A 20,438-nucleotide genomic window follows, 5' to 3' on the forward strand; every position below is an offset into this window, starting at 1 on the left:
TTACTACAACAGCCTTTAACAAGATCTTACTTGACACTGAAACCATCGTCGTTACAACTTCACAGCTGTATCACCAAGATCATTTTTCTGTTGTATCTTTCCACGAAGGTATCCGGACTGAGACAGTGATCACAAATATGTGCGGTTGAATCAAGAATGAAGGACGCTGAGGTATATTGTTATGAGATCATCAAGTTACAAGTATGCTGAGAATAATAGATCTGGTCTTCTCATTGTAATATATTCCTATGCCAAGTTATACTGTTGTCTGCTACAGGGATACTGTACCTTAGACCCTCCCGGGGATACTTCTAATCCATTTGACTGCATATAACAAGTGTACAGGACTGCATGTATCCTTTGCGTGAACAGAATTGCATTATAAGATTTGCGTTTTATCCATTGCGTGAATCCTTTGTGTGAACAGGGCTGCATGTATCCTTTGCGTGAATCAGGATTGCATATATGATTCTTCATAAGCCTGCGGCTAGGGCACATTATGACTGCGGATAGGGCACCCACTGAACTGTACCTAGGGCATCTTCTTACCTGCGTTAAAGAGTCTCCTAGGACTGTGTTTATAGGGACAGCGAAGTCCCTCTTCTTGCTGCATATAGAACAGCGTATAAGAATCTAATTACTGTGCCTTCATGGACTGCATATTGAGCCTCCCTTTGCTGTGACTTAGGGCATCTTATGGTTGTGTTTAGAACCTCCTTTCTTAGTGGAATTAAGTCTCTTCTAGACTGCGTATAAGTGCCTCCCTTTGCTGCATTAGATTATCATTTATTGCTGTCAAGAGTACCCTCAAATGCTATGGCTAGGGCACCCTTAAATGCCGCTGATAGATTTACTGTGGCTAGGGCATCATAGGCCAGCGTACATTTTCATGGTGTCTCTCTCCTGCTCCAAAAACCCAAAACGTGGAGAGGAAGAGATCACCACAATAATGTATGTCTCAAATGACATCAAATCCTCTTTTATTTATACTAACTTGTAGCGGTTGAATAGACACGTCGGTTGGGCTTCTAGAGCCTACATAAGTGCTGGTCGGCTTGATAATAATTACATAAACAAAATAAATTCATATCTCCATAAATACTTATCGGAATCGGATGATCTTTGGATCAATCCTACACCTCTCGACAAGAGGGATCCAATAAAAATATCAACTGCCATAAATAAGCTGACCCACATGGAGTTTGGCCCTAGTTGCCAATTTAACACTCCCTCTCAACTAGGGAGAACTCCATCCGCTGATCCATATGTACGACTGTACTATCTCTACCATTAGTGCCTTGCACTACTCTGCCTAGCTCTGCGTGCTCTACTCAGCTCTGCTGGCTTTGCTCTGCTCTGCTCAGCGCTGCTGGCTCGGCTGGCTCTGCTCTGCTCAGCTTTACTGGCTTTGCTCTGCTCTGCTCTGCTCATCTCCGCTGAACTATGAACAAGAAGAATTGATCGAGAATGAGTCATATCATTCTCTACTGACCTGAAGTTAGTCTCAGAGTGCATACCACTAGTCCCAGACCAGTCTCAACTGACCCGAAGTCAGCTTCAAGGTAAGTACCACTCCTACCACTGGTCCCAGACCAGTATCGCAGTCTCAGAGAGTGTACCACTGGTCCCAGACCAGTCTCAACCGACCCGAAGCCAGCGTCATAGTATGTACCACTCTCACTGGTCCCAGACCAGTACTGCACTGACATGAAGTCAGTCTCGGAGTATGTACCACTGGTCCCAGACCAGTCTCAGCCGACCCGAAGTCAGCGTCATAGCATGTACAACTTCTACCACTGGTCCCAGACCAGTATCATTGATCCCAGATCAATGGAGGACATCCTAGCATAGGGAGTACAGTAGATACAACGATGCGTCCATCGATACTACTATGGTCCCTAACTTCATTTCCCTGCTCATTGATCAGATGAGAGGTACTTCCCATGAGTCCCAGACTGCATGGGTAGGATGCCTCGACAGGAGAACTTAATCAATCCTGTCCTCACAGGAGAACACATCAATCCTGCTACAATCGCCATGGAGAACACATCAATCCTGCTACAATCGCCATGGAGAACACATCAATCCAAGCTGCCATGGAGAACACATCAATCCAGGCCTCACAGGAGAACACATCAATCCTGCTACAATCGCCATGGAGAACACATCAATCCAGGCCTCACAGGAGAACACATCAATCCTGCTATAATCGCCATGGAGAACACATCAATCCAGGCCTCACAGGAGAACACATCAATCCTGCTACAATCGCCATGGAGAACACATCAATCCAAGCCTCACAGGAGAACTAATCATCCTGCTACACAAGAGAGCGAATCATCTTGTCCAACAAGAGAGCGAATCATCTTGTCCCTCAAGAGAGCGAATCATCTTGTTTCAGTGTGCACCACCAGGGGAGGGTGAGTCACCCTGTGGTCGTATGTTGCTCCAATAGAACTGCAAGCCCCCCAAAGCTCCCAGAGCTCAATGTATGCAACATGCAGGACCCTTTTACAAAGGTCTCTCGACAACTCCAAGTCGTTCGGGAAAATCACAAATTTGATCTTTCCTCAGGGCTCTGTCCTGTACATCATCTCAGTGCGATGGAGCCTCCTTGATCATCGACTTACCATATCCCAGATAAGGCAGTAATTGATGTCTATCTACTGGAGCAATTGTCAAATACGGGATTCCTCAATAATCGAATCCCATCTCTGGTTGTCACAGAGATTCGCAGAGGTATTCATCATGTGTACAAACAGCTCACTGAAGAGCTTCAGCAACCAGACTGCCTCACAGAAGGCCATACTATCAGCAATGTATTCTGCCTTGGTGGTGTTCAGAGTCACCGACTTCTGCTTCCTGCTCATCCAGGATATCAAGGCAGATTCCAAACAGCACTGAGAAGTGCTCTAGTGATCCTCCATACTTCCTGCCCACTCATCATTCGAATAATCATGTGGTTTCATATTTCCGGCAGTGTATCTCAATTCATGAGAGATTATGCCCTGAAGATATCTTAGAAGATTCTTGGCACCAATCTAGTGAGGCTCAACCAAATATGAGCTCACCATGCTAACTGCAACACAGATGTTCGAACGGAGGTTCTCCAAGAACATCAACGCGAATGAGTTTATGAAACTTAGAGGCATTTCCCAAATCTGGTCCGACATCATTACGATATAACTTCTGAAAGTTAAGATCCTCAAGGCAGTCACAAGCTTGCATCTTATCTTCCCACATTCAGAATCCAACTCCCTCTGTCTCCTATAAATGAGAGGGTCTGCACCTGTCAGACATAGGTGTCGGTACGAGAAGTTTATCATCCACAACCTTCGAGTAATGGTTTCACTCCTAGTGAATCTCAGCTGCATTAGACAGCTATCAATCCTCTCATATAATGCCTGAGGTGTTTTTCTTCAAGCCATAGAGGGCTTTCTTCCACCTGTATACATGAGATTCCTTGATCATGATTCTCAAACTCCTCGGGTTGTTCCAAACCTGTGAACCTGCTGCATGAGGGGAATGGTACCCTTATAATATTTTCCTTTGGTACATTTCAGACATGTACTTTCATGCTTCCTTTTGAATTCAGGCATCCTAGTCACCATTTGACTCACAGACCTCTAGAGCTGAGTCAATGGACATGGTCCCCAGTGGACTTCCTGCAACTTGATACAACCCTGAACTCAAAAACATCTTTAAAATATCTATTTTCAAACACGTACCTTTCCATTGATAAGTGCCACCTTGTAACCTTTGACTTCCATTTCCGAGATGGACATCAGGTTCAATCAGGTACATAAAAGAGATTTTGGGGTTCCTTGCTTTCGTGGAAGAGTCGACCACTGTCTTGGATGACCGGCATCTCTGCTATTCGCATAAGGGCTGAACTCATAACCAAGAAATCTACCTCTCCTTCCACCCTTAGATCCGAACTTCCCAATGAAGTGATCTTTAGGTATGCCATCTGAAGTTTTGCTGTGCCATTCTGATAATATGCTTTGCTTCGACTTCACCCTAAGTGAATTGTGAAGAACCCATTGATCTTTTTGTCTTGTCCCAACTGTCTTTGGTGATTGCTCCTTCACTCTTGCTTGGGCATTGTCTTCACCTCAGCTCTGATACCATGTTAAGTTTAGGTATGTTCTATGCTAGAGCAATTTATTCAAATTTTCACAGATAGCAATCACATCAGCATAATGATAAACTGCAGATAGAACATAAATATAAAACGCAGAAGACAAGCCAAGACAAGAGGACACAAGATATGGCGCGAGCCAGGGACAAACCCCACAATGTGTGGGGAAACCCTTTGATCAATTCTTCTTTTATCTTCAAAGTTCAACAGAGAAAGAGAGAGAGAGAGAGAGTACATTTACAACAGAAGTCAACACTTTGACTTGTCTAGATCTGAGCATAGATCATCTTCTATAACGATGAGATCAGTTGAAGACATTCTGCTTCAACTGATCCTCCAAGGTGACTCCTTCACCTATCATCGTGCTGCATCTCGTCCATTTGCTGCACCTTACTGTGTAGCACCATCATGATGCTCATGATCTCATACATCATGCTGTCCATGATCTACATCATGTTGCCCATGTCCATGATCTTATCCATCATCATGCTGCCCTTCATATCCATGATCATCTTTCAACTTCACGCTGCCCATACTAATGTGCATCATCATCATGTTGCTGCCTTAACAGATGACATTCTATCACTGCTATTCATTGTCATATGGCTGCTACAGGTATGCCATTCTATCACTGTAGATTATGCTTAGAGTGTAGTGGACACAGTCATCACTTAAATACTCTCCAACATGATCACATCAATGCTGAGACTGAGATAGCAACTACAGCATTACTATGATCTCCATTAGACCCAGACAGTGAGGATAGTAAGGGCACAAAAATACTTCTGTATATGCCGAGAATGTAACTATCATTGTTATTACTACAACAGCCTTTAACAAGATCTTACTTGACACTGAAACCATCGTCGTTACAACTTCACAGCTGTATCACCAAGATCATTTTTCTGTTGTATCTTTCCACGAAGGTATCCGGACTGAGACAGTGATCACAAATATGTGCGGTTGAAGCAAGAATGAAGGACGCTGAGGTATACTGTTATGAGATCATCAAGTTACAAGTATGCTGAGAATAATAGATCTGGTCTTCTCATTGTAATATATTCCTATGCCAAGTTATACTGTTGTCTGCTACAGGGATACTGTACCTTAGACCCTCCCGAGGATACTTCTAATCCATTTGACTGCATATAACAAGTGTACAGGACTGCATGTATCCTTTGCGTGAACAGAATTGCATTATAAGATTTGCGTTTTATCCATTGCGTGAATCCTTTGTGTGAACAGGGCTGCATGTATCCTTTGCGTGAATCAGGATTGCATATATGATTCTTCATAAGCTTGCGGCTAGGGCACATTATGACTGCGGATAGGGCACCCACTGAACTGTACCTAGGGCATCTTCTTACCTGCGTTAAAGAGTCTCCTAGGACTGTGTTTATAGGGACAGCGAAGTCCCTCTTCTTGCTGCATATAGAACAGCGTATAAGAATCTAATTACTGTGCCTTCATGGACTGCATATTGAGCCTCCCTTTGCTGTGACTTAGGGCATCTTATGGTTGCGTTTAGAACCTCCTTTCTTAGTGGAATTAAGTCTCTTCTAGACTGCGTATAAGTGCCTCCCTTTGCTGCATTAGATTATCATTTATTGCTGTCAAGAGTACCCTCAAATGCTATGGCTAGGGCACCCTTAAATGCCGCTGATAGATTTACTGTGGCTAGGGCATCATAGGCCAGCGTACATTTTCATGGTGTCTCTCTCCTGCTCCAAAAACCCAAAACGTGGAGAGGAAGAGATCAACACAATAATGTATGTCTCAAATGACATCAAATCCTCTTTTATTTATACTAACTTGTAGCGGTTGAATAGACACGTCGGTTGGGCCTCTAGAGCCTACATAAGTGCTGGTCGGCTTGATAATAATTACATAAACAAAATAAATTCATATCTCCATAAATACTTATCGGAATCGGATGATCTTTGGATCAATCCTACACCTCTCGACAAGAGGGATCCAATAAAAATATCAGCTGCCATAAATAAGCTGACCCACATGGAGTTTGGCCCTAGTTGCCAATTTAACATAATGGCAGGTATCTCCATTACTTCCTGAGATCTAGCAGCATTTTTGCCCTCTTTATTGACGGTTGTTTTGAGCTGTGCAGGAAACATTTTCTGAAGGAAATTTGTGGGCATTCGGGGAAGTTCTCGGCTGAACCAGCCAACTCCCACGAGCATTTTTTGCTGAGTCCAGTTGGATTTGATCCTGGGTCTATCATTCAGTTTATTTTTAATTTGCATGAGAGATTTTCTGAATTTCTTCACAGTGAAAATCTAAAAATCTTTATTTCTTTAAAATGTTTCCGTGCTTATTGTTGAATCTGGCTGTTAAGGGGCCAAATCTGTAAATTAATTAAGCTGATCTAGGGTTTCAAATTTTTGCTTTATAGATTTTTCATTAGGGTTTTGTTTTCTTGTCCAGGGTTTTCGGAAAAAAATCTGTCAGAGCGTAGCTGCAAATCAGTTTACATTAAAAGATGCACGCGTGGGTGATATATCTGGCGTATGAAGCATCTAAACTTTGTTACGCCTTTCACTACCTGCAAACCCTCAGGAACTTTCTCTGTTTGCTGTCTAAGTATTCAAAGGAGGGAAAGTGTTTATTTTACCTATGCAGGCCAGGCATATCATTGTGTCCAACGTAGAGAGTTCCTCTGCTGTATGTGGGCGTCAGTACTCTGCAAGATCATTCAGACCAACCCGCAAGCATTTGGATAGCAAGCAACCTTAACTGAAAAAATTTCCCAAGCATTCAGTTAATCATCATCACTTGGTCGCTAAACGCTGCACGCCTCAAGCATTAAGCATTCATGTAAGGTGAATTTTAAATGAGCACGCAGATATAAGGCGTGAAAGCGCCAGAGGGCAGACGATTTGGACGAAACCGCATTTCAGTCTCACATCTCAGCCATCGATTGTGCATTTTCCCGCCTGCAATTTCCCTCTGTCCGCCGACACAAAGGAACACGTTTCCCTGGGGTTTATGCTGGTCATCCTGCATTGCGAATAGAGTACTTCTGCCATTAGAACCTGCATGAGACGGCGAGGACGCAGATACATTTTGTGTTCACGCGTTGGTAACAAGTATTCCATGTAAGGTTATCACAGCATTCACGCGGGCATTCAGGTAAGCTCTAAAACGATTTTAAATTTTCGACCTTCGCTGACAATGCATGTTAGGATCATCGTATCGCTGTGATCTCGATTTCATCTGCACGCTCAAAACCGACCCGCAGGCCTGTCAAACATGCCGCCGTCACCTGTGCTCGCATCGAAATTTTTTTATTTACGCGTTCAGTCTTTTTGTGTTAAAACAGGGTTACGATTTTTTCCTTTCTTCGTTAGCTTAGATATTTTTGTTTAGCATTTTATTAGATTTGTTTTTTGAGTGTTTAAAATTTAGTGTTTGGCATTAGAAATGGTTTCGGTTTTTTTTAGGGTTAAAGCTAAGTGATATTCAATTTTAGCCTTTTGTGTTAGAGCTTAAATTTTATCAAATTTTAAATGTTAAGTTTCATTTTTTTTATAGATTTTAGAGTTTAGTTTTAGATTTTTTCTTTTTTTAGGATTTTTATAATATAAAAAATGAGAAATAAAAAAATATAAAAAAGGGATTTATTTGTAAAAATTGTTTAGATTTAGTTTTATTTAAAGTTTTAGATTTAAGATTTTAATTTTTGTTTTAGGATAGATGTTTTTTTTAAATTTTTGTTTAAAAATAAATAAATAAAGTAAAAAAAAAAAAAGATTTTAGGCTTAGTTTTATTAGTTTAGATTTTAAAATTTTGAATTGTATTTTATTCAGATTTTAGATTAACTTTTAGATTTTTATTTTTAGATTTTTTTTTTTTTTTTTTAATTTCGAAAAAATTTTGTGGAAAATTCTCTTCGTCAGATCTAGTGATTTTCGGGATTTATATCTTTCATGCTGAGATCTGAATTTTTTCAAGTCGAGATGCAAAATTGATATCTGGTTAATGGTTTATGATTCGTGGTGGTTTAAAGCATTCATTTTTGAAAATTCTCAATCGCTGGATATCGTTTTGGTCATTCTAAGAGCATTGTGTTTTGGCTGATGCCTTTGATGACAAATGATTGCTGTTCACGGTTTATGTTTCTATATCATTTAACAAGTAATCGTTTTAATAACAATCTTTTAAGGCACTGGTCTGCTAAATTAATCAAATCCATCGAGTGCTTTTTATATCGTATCTCGTGTCTCCCAACCAACTGGCCGACAGTTGGTCTCATCATCTCACAGGGACTACCCCCCTTAGCCACGGGAGACAGGCTTAAACGGAGGGATCGGGGATCAGAGTGACAGCGCCCGGTCTGAGCGTTGTCGTGTCAATTTGCGCGACAACAAAACCCTAATATAATATCCTTGGTTTTCCAACATTATGTTCTATCTACAATTACTTAATTTATTTTGCAGCATAAAGAAGTTTTGGATTTAAGTGATTTTAATAGCATAGAACATTAGAATTTGAAAAAATTGAACTCATCTATTTCAAAAATAGTTGTTACTTGGTCTTTTGTGGACCCTTTCTTTCTTTGTGGACACTTAGAAGCATAGTGTCCAAATTGATGGCACTAGAAACACTTTATTTTCGACAGGTATTTGGACCTTTCGAGCTGGACTCGATTGGTCCTGCATGTTTCTTGCCTTTGCCTTTGCCCCCTTTGCCAACTAGGGTAAAGTTCTCCTCATCCTCCTGCATGACATGAGTCCCTGACCTTGTCTACCTTCTGATTTTTTCCTGCATATTTGGACCTTTCGAGCTGGACTCGATTGGTCCTGCATGTTTCTTGCCTTTGCCTTTGCCCCCTTTGCCAACTAGGGGAAAGTTCTCCTCATCCTCCTGCTTGACATGAGTCCCTGACCTTGTCTACCTTCTGATTTCTTCCTGCATGCAATCACTCCACAGTCGCTCCTAGTCTAGAAGCTTCTCTCTACCTGTGACTATGTCATGGAAGTTATCCCACAACTTGTGAAGCCCTGACAACGCAAGGCTCACTAGGTCACTATCTAAAACAGTCTCATTCACCCCAACAACCTCATCCTAGACCGTGGTGAACTTATTCAAGTAGGTTGCAATGGACTCCCCCTTGGTCATGCGTATTGCCCTGACTTTGTCCTTTTAAACCAGTTTCCTCGCTTCACTGGTACCCTAATACAAATTCAAGACTGTTGTCCACATCACATGCGCTGTCTTCTTGCCTACTATGAGAGGAATAATATGCTCCTTGACCCCTTCAAGGATTATCCTCCTTGCCCTAGCATCCCTCTTGTTATGCTGAGCTAACAGGTGAGGGTCTACATGTTGAGCCAAGAAATTTTCTGCAAACTCTTTGACCCCTTGGTCCTCCAACACCACAAGCATCCTCTCTCTCTAGGCACAGAAATTGGAGGCTCCTTCCAAACTGTGTTCCAGTCTCAAACCCTGAAATGCCATCTTCCTGGTCAACTTTTGCTCAAACCCTAATGCTAATTTGACTGACTAATTTCGTTGTTTGGCTAGTTGAATGCACCCTCTGGTGGTTGGAAACTCTGAACTGTGCCTTAAACCCAAGCGCTGCTCCCTCTTCCATGTTGCTCTTTCCCTGATGACTGGTCTTCATACAAAGCCTCACTCTGATACCTTGTTAGTTTCACTAAAACTCAGCTAACTATCGTCCGAAAATAACAAATGACTGAAACTGAAATTTAACTTCTTTCCAAAAGTATGTTCATTTTTTCTAACTTAACATGTAGCAGAAATAATAACAATAACCCAGAAATAAAAACACAGTCATATCACTATAAAACACAACGATTTAGCCAGGAAACCCAACACGTGAAAACCTGCTTATCTGGTGGCTTCTATTAAGGCTGTCTCAACAAATATTCTTCAAAAAAAAAATTACATTAAGAAGGAAGACCTTCCTTATGATAAAATTTGACCCAAAAAAACAACTCAGCCTTGCTGGAAAACGACCTAGCTGAAGGCCCCCTGCGCAGGCCATGTATAAATTTCGTACAGGTCGTACAGCCCTTGTGTGTGCCTATTCTGTGTTGTCTTTGAGTGTTGGACACTGCTGTTGTGTTCTGCAGCTGCTGTGCCCTCTTTCTTTGATGCCATAGCGTGTTGTTGAAGCCCTAGCTGCGCTGAAGCTCTGCTGCCTTCTTGCTGAAAGCTGTCACCAAAACAAATCTGATACATACTAACTCCATACAACCCCTTTTGCCCCCTCAAATCGACCTGGGCCCACACTTTGATCTCAAGGCTGAAGATCAAAAGATCCAAGGGCTGAGATTAATTCATTGCCCACTTAGGATAATTTAAAATTTTCCTAAGTTAAACATTAGAGAAAAAATTAAATCTGGCTTTAGTGGACTTCTGATGGGTCCGCTGCCAAATTTAGTGCATCTCTAAATTTAGCTGGACCACTTTCTCTCTGATTTCAACAACTAGGTAGCTAGAAACAAAAGTTTTTGGCATCAGTGACCACATGTGAACTTTTTGATGATATATTGCATCATAGTTCAAATAACACAAATGAATCAAGACTTCAAGAAACCCGCCAAATGACAGCTATCAAGAAGTAAGGTCTATTTTTTTATTTTCCTTTTCAAAATTGTTCACAACTGAAAATCAAGATTTGACTTCACTTCTATTACTATCAATTATTTTATTTCAATAAAAATTATAATATGTTTAAAAACAAAAGAGCATATTTTAGTTTCAACAAATTTGTTAAGTGTCTACCTTTTAGACTATGAGGCTAGTATAGATTTGCAAAGATAACATGTTTCCTGACGATCTCCTAAAATGATCCCTTGTCCAAAATCTATTGGCGTTATGAAGAACTGATACAAAGTGATCAGTATGACATTACAAAGATCCCTGAGGACCGTAAATATATCTAGAACAATTCTAAAAGATAAAAGATGCTAATGTTGATCATGGCAGAGTCACAACAGATGATGACTTGCACAGAATCCATTAAGGGCTGTGTAGAATTTTTGGAACGGCATCACCAACTCACATCGGAAATTGAGTTGAATAAAACATAACAAGAACAATTTATTCAAAAAATTCAAATGGATATGACAGTTGGTGAATGCAGAATTGGAAAAGTCAAAGATATTCCTTGAAATTACAAAGCAAGCCTGTGGAGTAATGCCAAATTTACAGAAACGAACTCCAAATATAGTGTAAATTATACTTACATCAGACTTGCTATCAACAACAATGCCAATAATTTTGTCTTCCACGGCAGGTGTATACTGCAATACAAAAACAAATAATCCCACAATCATCAAAGAATGATTTAAATATGAAATAGCTCCAGTCCAGCTTGTCTTGTTTCTCCCACAAAACAATTTTGTAATAATATATATTATGTGTACATTAATCACTATCCATGTAACCTGCCAAGAATAAATGTCAGTCATAATGTCAACAAAAAGAGTAAATCATATCTAACAACAGTATTTTAAGGATGACAGTCATAATATTAACAATAATAAAGTGTGACATCGGACAATTAAAGCATAAACTTGTCAAGAATACACAGCTGGAAAGGACTAGGAGAAGCGCAAGGATATGTTTCAACTTTCAATACATTAGGAAAAATAATGCTTTGACATGTTCATGGTTTAGTCACATGTTGTAATGAATCTATGATCACTTAGAATTTATGTGTGACCAAGCTTTGTTAAGTCCTTGGTAGATTAATGAATCATAGGTGATAGGTTCTAAATGATGTTGATAAGCCATGTAGAGGAATAAATCATTGTTGATGTTTGTAGCTCAGGTAGGTACTTCTACAAAGGCCTAAGTGTCTAGGTATACAAAAGTCACCCACAGATCTCCTCAAAACACTAACTCAAGTGTGAGCAAGTCGCTAATGTAACTTAGCCTAAGTTTTAAACTTAGGAAAAGCACATAATTATTATGTTTAGCTAAATGAGCTACAATAAACATAGGAAAAGTAAAGTAAATTATTTTAACGATTGTATTTTGATATCAACCCTTGGTCTCAAGTGAGATGAGATCTAATCTCGGTCATCAATCAATTTGCATATTAGGGTGAGGGATCTAGCTCAATATAAAGTTATAAAAGCAAGGCTAAGGAGAGGAGAAGACACACCAGACAGCAACACAAGACATTGAAAGAGGCATCTAAGTGAGGAGTGGAGGAGGACTTCCATTCTAATCTGTCGTGTCCAAGGAAGTGCTGAAGTGCAGTTTGGAGATACAAATCAGCCAATGATATCGAGGACCGATCTAGACCCTGATCTGCTAGATTAGATCCAAACCATCGTATATTTGTAATTTTCTCAATTGGGCCATTATCCTAGGACAAGAGCACAAGTAAGCTCTGAATATAAGTAAAGTGTTGAGAAATCTAGGGCATTCAATGTTAACAATTTCTCTGCTTGATAATTGCTTGTGATATGTTTTTACTTCTTAACTTATGATTTTTTTTGTTATCTTTTTAGTGTGTTCTTTTCATCAAGACAATTACCAATAAATAAAGACAAGTGACACAGTATATAGGCTTCTCCAGCCAGGGCCAAAACCTCTCACCTCTTGAGAGGAAAACCTGATAAAATTCTTCTTCTAGATCTTCAATTGATAAGTACCAAGACCATGACACAGACCCTTGACTATAGTATCCTCCCAAGAACCTTGTCACCCACCTTGATGTTCTGCCTCTTCCTTCCTTTGCCTTTCCTCCTAGAGAAACTCGGTCTCTATCTCTTATATTGCACCTTCACAACTTCCCTAGAGAATCTTGGTCTCTAGGTCTTCTAGAGAGAACCTCGGTCTCTGCTTTGATCACTTAGTAGAGTCCCTCTCTTGCTGCCCCAAAAGAATTTCACTGCCTTAACTTCGCACTACCCCAAAGAATTTGCTACCCAGACTTTGCACTTTCCCAGAAGAATCTGTTGCCCAGACTTCGCACTACCCAGAGGAATCTGCTGCCCAGACTTCATACTTCCCAGAAGAATCTTCGTTATACCCAAAAGATGATGTCCCTGGAGAACCTTTGCACTTCTCTTTTGTTGCTCCTTCTTTGCTCTTCTTTTAGCCCTCTTTCTTTTGCCTTCTCTTCGCACTTTTCCAGTGAATGCTTGTCTGAATTGTGTGTCTCCAAATGAGGCCGAGTAGGGCTATTTATACCCTTCTTCACTACCCTTTAGGTCGACTTGACAGCTGGAGTTTAGGCCGACTTCATCTTGTAGTTTCTTCATGGTTTGTAGGCCGACTTGAAGGGGTTTGGTGACAAATTCTTGGAGGATACTTTACATAGACAATATTGACCTATTACAAAGTGTAACATGACTTCATTTACATGATAATGACTTCTTTATGTCTAAATGAATAAACCCTAAAGACTCTCAATGGGAGTCTTGACTCAAAAACAATATACCTTGCTCATGAAACCCATGAAGCAAGTCAACATAATAATCATTATTTTCTTATTTACATTTCTTTACATAAAATCATAACTACATGTCATTATGAAGACCTTGGACTTTCTCAATCTAAAGAATCTCTCATAAGAATAATTCGGATTTGTAACTCATTTGTATAGCATCATACCAACCAGCATTTATATAGCAAGGCCTTGACTAGTAGCTCTATCTTTCCACAAGGTCAGAGCAAAATGCCAATGAGACCAATGATTTATAGACATACTCATCATTGTATCTCTCAAAACATACCCCACCCGAGTTCTCTCAGGATATGCTCCATAAGGACTATTTTTTTCTTGGACTCCCTAGTCCCAAAAGAATATCAGTCCTCCACGACTACACTTTCATGGGATTCCCTATCTCATGCCACAAGAGCATCAGATGCCAAATGATTACACAATCCTCCATTCTGTCTTCTCAGGAGAAGCACTAAACAACATGTCTATTGCTCCTCCTTATACCAAGAGGTTTTATTCCATTAAAGGAATGTACTCATTCCTATCGCAGAGGAATCTAAGCTTTCGGCTTAGGAATTTCCGAGTTTCTTCCAAGTAAGAAGCTTCTTCTCGGGCTCCCTCTTAACCAGGGACTTATAGTAGCTCTTTATGTGGAGATCTTAAAACAATCAGCTGCATGAAGAGCTCCTTTCTTCGATGTCATGAATTTTCTTCTATTATAAGGAGTCTTCATCCTTTGGGAACTTTTATATATAGGTCATAAATCATTTATCAATTTTGTTCATGAGTCGGTAATGTCCTCAACTCATCAGAAAGTGATATATTAGATTTTCCATCTGGCTTTGCTTTATGTCATTCTACTTTCATGCCATATTTCCGGAAGGACATTACATCCTTCTATATGTTTTGTTTTGAAGTCATTCACAGATCTTCCCTTTGACAGTCCTACATAAGCCCATCCAGATGTTAGTTCAAAAATAATCAATGAACACTTCAAATCAAAGTTACCTTTATGATGATCTTTCACCGTGACATCTTCCTGTAAGTATCAGCATCCTGCATGTAGATTGACACATCTCCCATAGATATTCAGTGTCAAGGGTCTTTATCTTTTTCCGACTTCCATTAGAGTCTTCACATCCTTTTGGGAGATATTCTAGTCAAAATTTCTTGGACTTCGAATGTTGAATGCCTTCTACCATCGTTGTGTATTATCACGATCTCTTCCTCCCTTCTCTTACACACTTCATTCCCAGGAGCTTTCAATTAGAGTTCCTTGATTGTAGTCAGCTTCCTCATGATTCATATATTATGTTGATTTCATCTAGTGTGACTTATGCTATTCTGCAATTCTTCGGAGGAGGAGATTCTTTCTTCTCTTGATCAGATTTCCCAGGATAGTGATCCATAGTAACCATATGACATGACTTTTTACCATAATCTATGTGAGCATACATACCTCATCTTTCTTTCAATCATCCAGACTTCTTGTAGTAGCTTTATTCGAAAGGACTTTATCCTTTAGACATGCTTTCTTGTTGTGTCATCATACCATCATCCTTTGAATCCCACAAGTTGGAATTCCTGATGAAAACCTTTTGCTTCCTTTCTTTATCGGTGAATCCTTTGATGAGAATTCTGTCAAAGGAACTCGAGGATGTTTCATATCCTCATTCGGCAAATGTTTTCTTCTATGATGATCCAAACGATGATGACCTCTGCTTCTATAAGTATTAATGAGGTTTCCTAAGAGCTTCCTATTTTTGAAATCAGTAGGATTTGTACCAAACATACTTTCTGCTTCTCATGTCATGAGCTCTTATCTCTAATGCTTTTATTACGATGCTTCTTTCTAATGCATCCTATCTGCTTTACATTGCTTCCTATCTATAACTTACAAGTGAAAGAAACCTTCTAATGAAGAAGATCATCTTTTAGCTTCTTCCTTCTTACGCTTCTTTGTCTCAGGTTCTTTTACTTCCTTAGTAGAATAGTCTTCTTCCCTGTCCCTCTTGCGATTAGGACAGTCTCTTCTGTAGTGTCCAAAATTGTGACAATCATAGCATCTTACTTTAGCCATGTTCTTCTTTTTCTTCTTTGGAGTACCGAACTTTCGAAATCTTTCTTTTCGTTTTGACACTAATTGTTTCCTTCTTTGTGATCTTTCATCACTTTCATTCTTCATCCTATCTCCTTTTGCCTTGCAAAAAGACCACAACCTGATGAATGGGATAGCTTCCTCTTCCCTAGTGGCTGTTGATTTGGGGTAGCATTAAATGTGCTCTAGCCACGAAATTTGGTGGAGAGGTAGGAGCACATGAGATCTCCAATACCCAAAAAGGGTTTGGGTAGATTCTAAACAGATCATGAGATATTAAAATAATTAATATTTTTGATGGAGTCCCTAAGTCTAAACTTAGGGAAAATAAAATATTAATGTGTATTAATATGAATCTGTGTTAAAGTGGTCCAAAAGACATGGATAAAGCCAGATCTAATCTTAGCCGTTGATTAGGGTCTTAATCTCATCCGTTGAGATGTCAACAGGAAAAGTATAAGAGGAGGCTTGAGGGTCACTCAAAGAGTACACCAGATGATCAGTCATTCTATTCTCTAGAGCGGGGTTTGCTAAGAGATATAGAATCAGTGATCGGGAGAGTAGCTAAGGGGCATTGAGTATAGAGAAACAAAGAAGGCGGAGATTGTGTGGGGAGAGCAACGCAGCAGCCAAGGAGGGTGACGCGAGCTAGCAAGGGCTCACGCAGGGCCACGCAGAGGCAGCCAAGTGCTGCGCAAAGCACCAGAGGGGCCAGCGCGGCTGATGCAGAGGCTCCAAGAGCTGACGCAGGGCCTCTTGGGGCTGACGCAGGCCTAGAAAGGCTGACGCAAGGCAAGCGTGCGACAGAGAGGACCTGACACAGTCCAGTTTGGGCAAACGCTGGGGTTGCAAAGCAGTTTTGTGCTGAGCTGCCGAAAGGATTTTCCGGGGTTTCAACTAGGAGATTTCTCTCAAACTGTGAGGTATAGCTACTAAGGAAATTCTCTGTTGGGTAGGCCAATTTCAGCACCCAGATTGTACTCTGATATTGCTTAATAAGAAAACCCTCATATAGTTGCACCGGTTTTCCCGCATTGGGTTTTTCCGAGGACATTAGTCCAAAAAAAATGGTGTCATGTGGTGTGTTTGTTCTTGTTTCTTTTAGTTGCTGATCTATAATATGTTGAGCATGCACTAGTGTTTATTTCCAATATTTACTTCGTAAATAACTTGTTAAAGAAAATAACAAGTAGGTACGAATAAATCAGAAAAGGTGCATGAAGGGTTTCTAAACTAAGTAAACTTAGAAACTTCAACATGATATCACAGCGTGATTGCAAATCATAAGAGGACTAAAAGACATCAGCCGAGCAGAGCAATAGCAACAAAAAAACAGTTGTCCCGAGGTGACAAAAGTTGTTTCTAGCAATGCAGAAGCCAAGAAGTGTGATGCAAAGCCAGCCAAAGCCACACAAGAAGTCGGGAGCTGCGCAAAGCCTCAGAGAGGCCAACGTTGCTGACGCAGAGGGCTAGAGGGCTGATGTAGACCCATCTGGGGTGACGCAGAGCTAGTGTGAGGCAAAAAGGGGCTGACGCAATTCACAGAGAGGCAGTTGCTGGAGTCTAGAAGGCTGCAGAAATATTGCAGAGTGGAGTTGGTGAGGTACTGTAGTCAGAACAGTACCTGACAAAGCAAGGCCAGAGGAGTTGTTACCGAGGGTTTCTAGCCGAGGAAGATCAGCAGTGCAGTTGCACAAGACGATCAAAGTAGGGGGCATCTCGACAAGCGACAAAAGGATTTCCAGGAGGGAAATTAGGACTCAGATGGAGTCTAGAAGAGAACTTCCAAACGGGAAGTAGACTCAGAGGAGTCGAACAGAAAACTTCCGGGAGGGAAGTAGAGGAGCGTCATGGCACTACAAGGGGTAAGAGACCAGGATAGACTGGACGGAGCATCAAACTTCGCAGTCTGGAAGGCTAGAATCTTATTAGTGCTTGACAGGAATCGTGTCAAGAACTTTGCCTTAAAGGTTATAGCTATCCCAGTCGACCCAAATGATAATGACAAGTACGAAGAAGCGATGGCGAGGGCCAAGTGCATTATCCTTGACAGGGTCAAGGATCATGTGATACCACATATAGCTAAGAAGGAAATGGCATTTGAGATGTGGGGGGCTCTCAAGAACCTGTACCGGCATACTTCTGTGCAGAGAAGAATGTTGCTTGAGAACCAGATGAGGTCGTATCAGATGAAGAAGGGTCAATCGGTTGACACCTTCCTGTAAGGACGGAATGAGATCCGAGACCAGTTGACTGCTATAGGAGCGACACTGGATCAGGAGCTTATGGTGAGGACAGCCCTGAATGTTGTCTCACAAGATTGGGAAGTGTTTGTCCACGGTATGCTGGGCAGAGGGACTCTCCTACCTTGGGACGAGACGTGGACAGCTCTTCACTAGGAAGAGATCAGACAGCAGTCGAAGACAGGTAGCAGTAGCAAAGGGATCAAATTTCAGCAGGAGGAGGAGGATGTGGCCCTAACATCTGAGGGAAAGCAGGAGAAGTGGAAGAACAAAGATCTCTCCAAGATCACGTGCTTCCATGGTGGGGAGATGGGTCATTATGTGACCCAGTGCCCAAGGAAGAAGAATAAGGGAGAGTCTTCCAAGACTAAGGCAATGTCAGCACGGGCAGAGAAGGAAGTTTTGACAGACGATCATTGTGCCATGAGTACACATGCGCCACTTGGGCGGAAGTGGGGAGACATCGAGTTGTAGTCAGATGGACTATGGGCGGTGAGGGGCAGGATCCTCGAGGTACCCAACCTCTTGGATTAGACCTTGCTACGGGAGCCCCAACGAGGAGTAGCAGGACTGGCTGAGTGGGTAGAGACAAATGTTGATGGAGCGATAGAGAGAGCTACAATGCAAGAGTCCCAAGACAGCACAGAGCTAGCAGGCTGCAGCAGTGCTAGAGGCACAGGAGTGTTGCACAAAAGCAGGAAGGCACAGAGAAGTGTGCAACGGTGCGAGATGCAGGGAGTTGTTGCAGCAACGCAGAAGTCAGAGAGGGAGCACCTGTCAGCAACAGAGGGAGCTTCAGCATCAATGGGTGTCTCTAGCCCAACAGGGAGGTCAGTTGGGAAATCAGTTACTTACTTCTCAGTAACTGAGTTGTAATGTAGCAGTGGGCATCACGATGCAACATGATGAGAGGAGGTGTAGTGCAGATGCAGTGCTGGGAGAAAGGACCAGCAGTAGCACAGACGGAGAGGGAGTTGTCGTACAGATGCAGTAGTGGCAGTGGCGGAGCCATGGGCAACAATATCGGATACAGCAGCGCAGAGGATGTTGGGCAGGAAGGCCTAGCATCAACACAGGAACTGATGCCGGATGATCAGAGTAATACTCAGTGAGGAGTATTGCTAGAGCACGGTCCTCGCTAAGAGGCAGTGTTGATTTGGGGTAGCATCAAATGAGCTCTAGCCACGAAATTTGGTGGAGAGGTTGGGGCACATGAGATCTCCAATACCCAAAAAGGGTTTGGGCAGATTCTAAACAGATCAAGAGATATTAAAATAATTAATATTTTTAATGAAGTCCCTAAGTCTAAATTTAGGGAAAATAAAATATTAATGTGTATTAATAGGAATTTGTGTTAGAGTGGTCCAAAAGACATGGATCAAGCCAGATCTAATCTTAGCTGTTGATTAGGGACTTAATCTCGGTCGTTCAGCTGTCAATAAAAAAAAGATAAGAGGAGTCTTGAGGGTCACTTGGAGAGTACACCAGATGATCAGTCATTCTATTCTCTAGAGCAGGGTTTGCTAAGAGAGATAAAATGGGAGAGCAGCTGAGGGGCATTGAGTATAAAGAAACAGAGAAGGCAGAGATTGTGTCGGGAGAGCAGCGCAACAGCTAGGGAGGGTGACGCAGAGCCAGCAAGGGCTCACGCAGGGCCATGCAGAGGCAGCCAAGTGTTGCGCAAAGCACCAGAGGGGCTAGCGTGGCTGACGCAGAGGCTCCTAGAGCTGACGCAGGGCCTCTTGGGGTTGACCAGGCCTAGAAAGGCTGACGTAGGGCCAGCGTGAGACAAAGAGAGGCTGACACAGTCCAGTTTGGGCAGACGCTGAGGTTGCAGAGCAATTTTGTGCTGAGGAGCTGCCGGAAGGATTTTCCGGGGTTTCAGCCAGGAGATTTCTCTCAAACTGTGAGGTATAGCTGCTAAGGAAATTCTATGTTGGGTAGGCCAGTTTCGGCACCCAGATTGTACTTTGATATTACTTAATAAGAAAACCTTCATATAGTTGCACCGGTTTTCCCGCATTGGGTTTTTCGAGGGACATTGGTCCAAAAATAATGGTGTCATGTGGTGTGTTTGTTCTTGTTTCTTTTAGTTGTTGATCTATAATATGTTGAGCATGCATTGGTGTTTATTTTCAATATTTACTTTGTAAATAACTTGTTAAAGAAAATAACAAGTAGGTAGGAATAAATCAGAAAAAGTGCATGAAGGGTTTCTAACAGTGGCCATGAAGTTACCTTGCTCATCAGTTAATGCATTTTGAATAGCAAAGAGTATTTCGTTATCCGATACTTCGTCTCCCAAATCCTTCAATTGTTTTTTGTTTAGATGCCTTAGAGAGGCATGATGATATCCCTTCATCCTTTGATACTTTCAATTTATGAAGTTTAGATCTAAGCCTTAAGATCTTTTCTACCGTGCTTCTAGAGAAAAGTTCTTCCAACTTATCATATATTTCTTTAGATGTCTCTAGCTTGGCTACATAGGAAATAAGTATATTGATGGACTC

The 20,438-nt window shown here is 41.4% G+C and overlaps 1 protein-coding gene across 1 annotated transcript in view; it reads right to left on the reverse strand.

Annotated features, from left to right (window-relative positions):
* LOC149213437 (uncharacterized) overlaps positions 1 to 20,438 on the reverse strand; it is a 231,472-nt gene that overhangs the window by 137,538 nt on the left and 73,496 nt on the right. The window contains exon 4 of the mRNA XM_089390759.1: positions 11,375 to 11,431. Within this exon, the coding sequence (XP_089246885.1) occupies positions 11,375 to 11,431 (57 nt within the window). The remainder of the gene's footprint in view (positions 1 to 11,374; positions 11,432 to 20,438) is intronic.

The sequence above is a fragment of the Pinus tabuliformis genome, chromosome 1_1 (assembly GCF_031772625.1).
Source record: "Pinus tabuliformis cultivar Carrire ecotype Pingquan chromosome 1_1, CPIR1, whole genome shotgun sequence".
NCBI lineage: Eukaryota > Viridiplantae > Streptophyta > Pinopsida > Pinales > Pinaceae > Pinus > Pinus tabuliformis.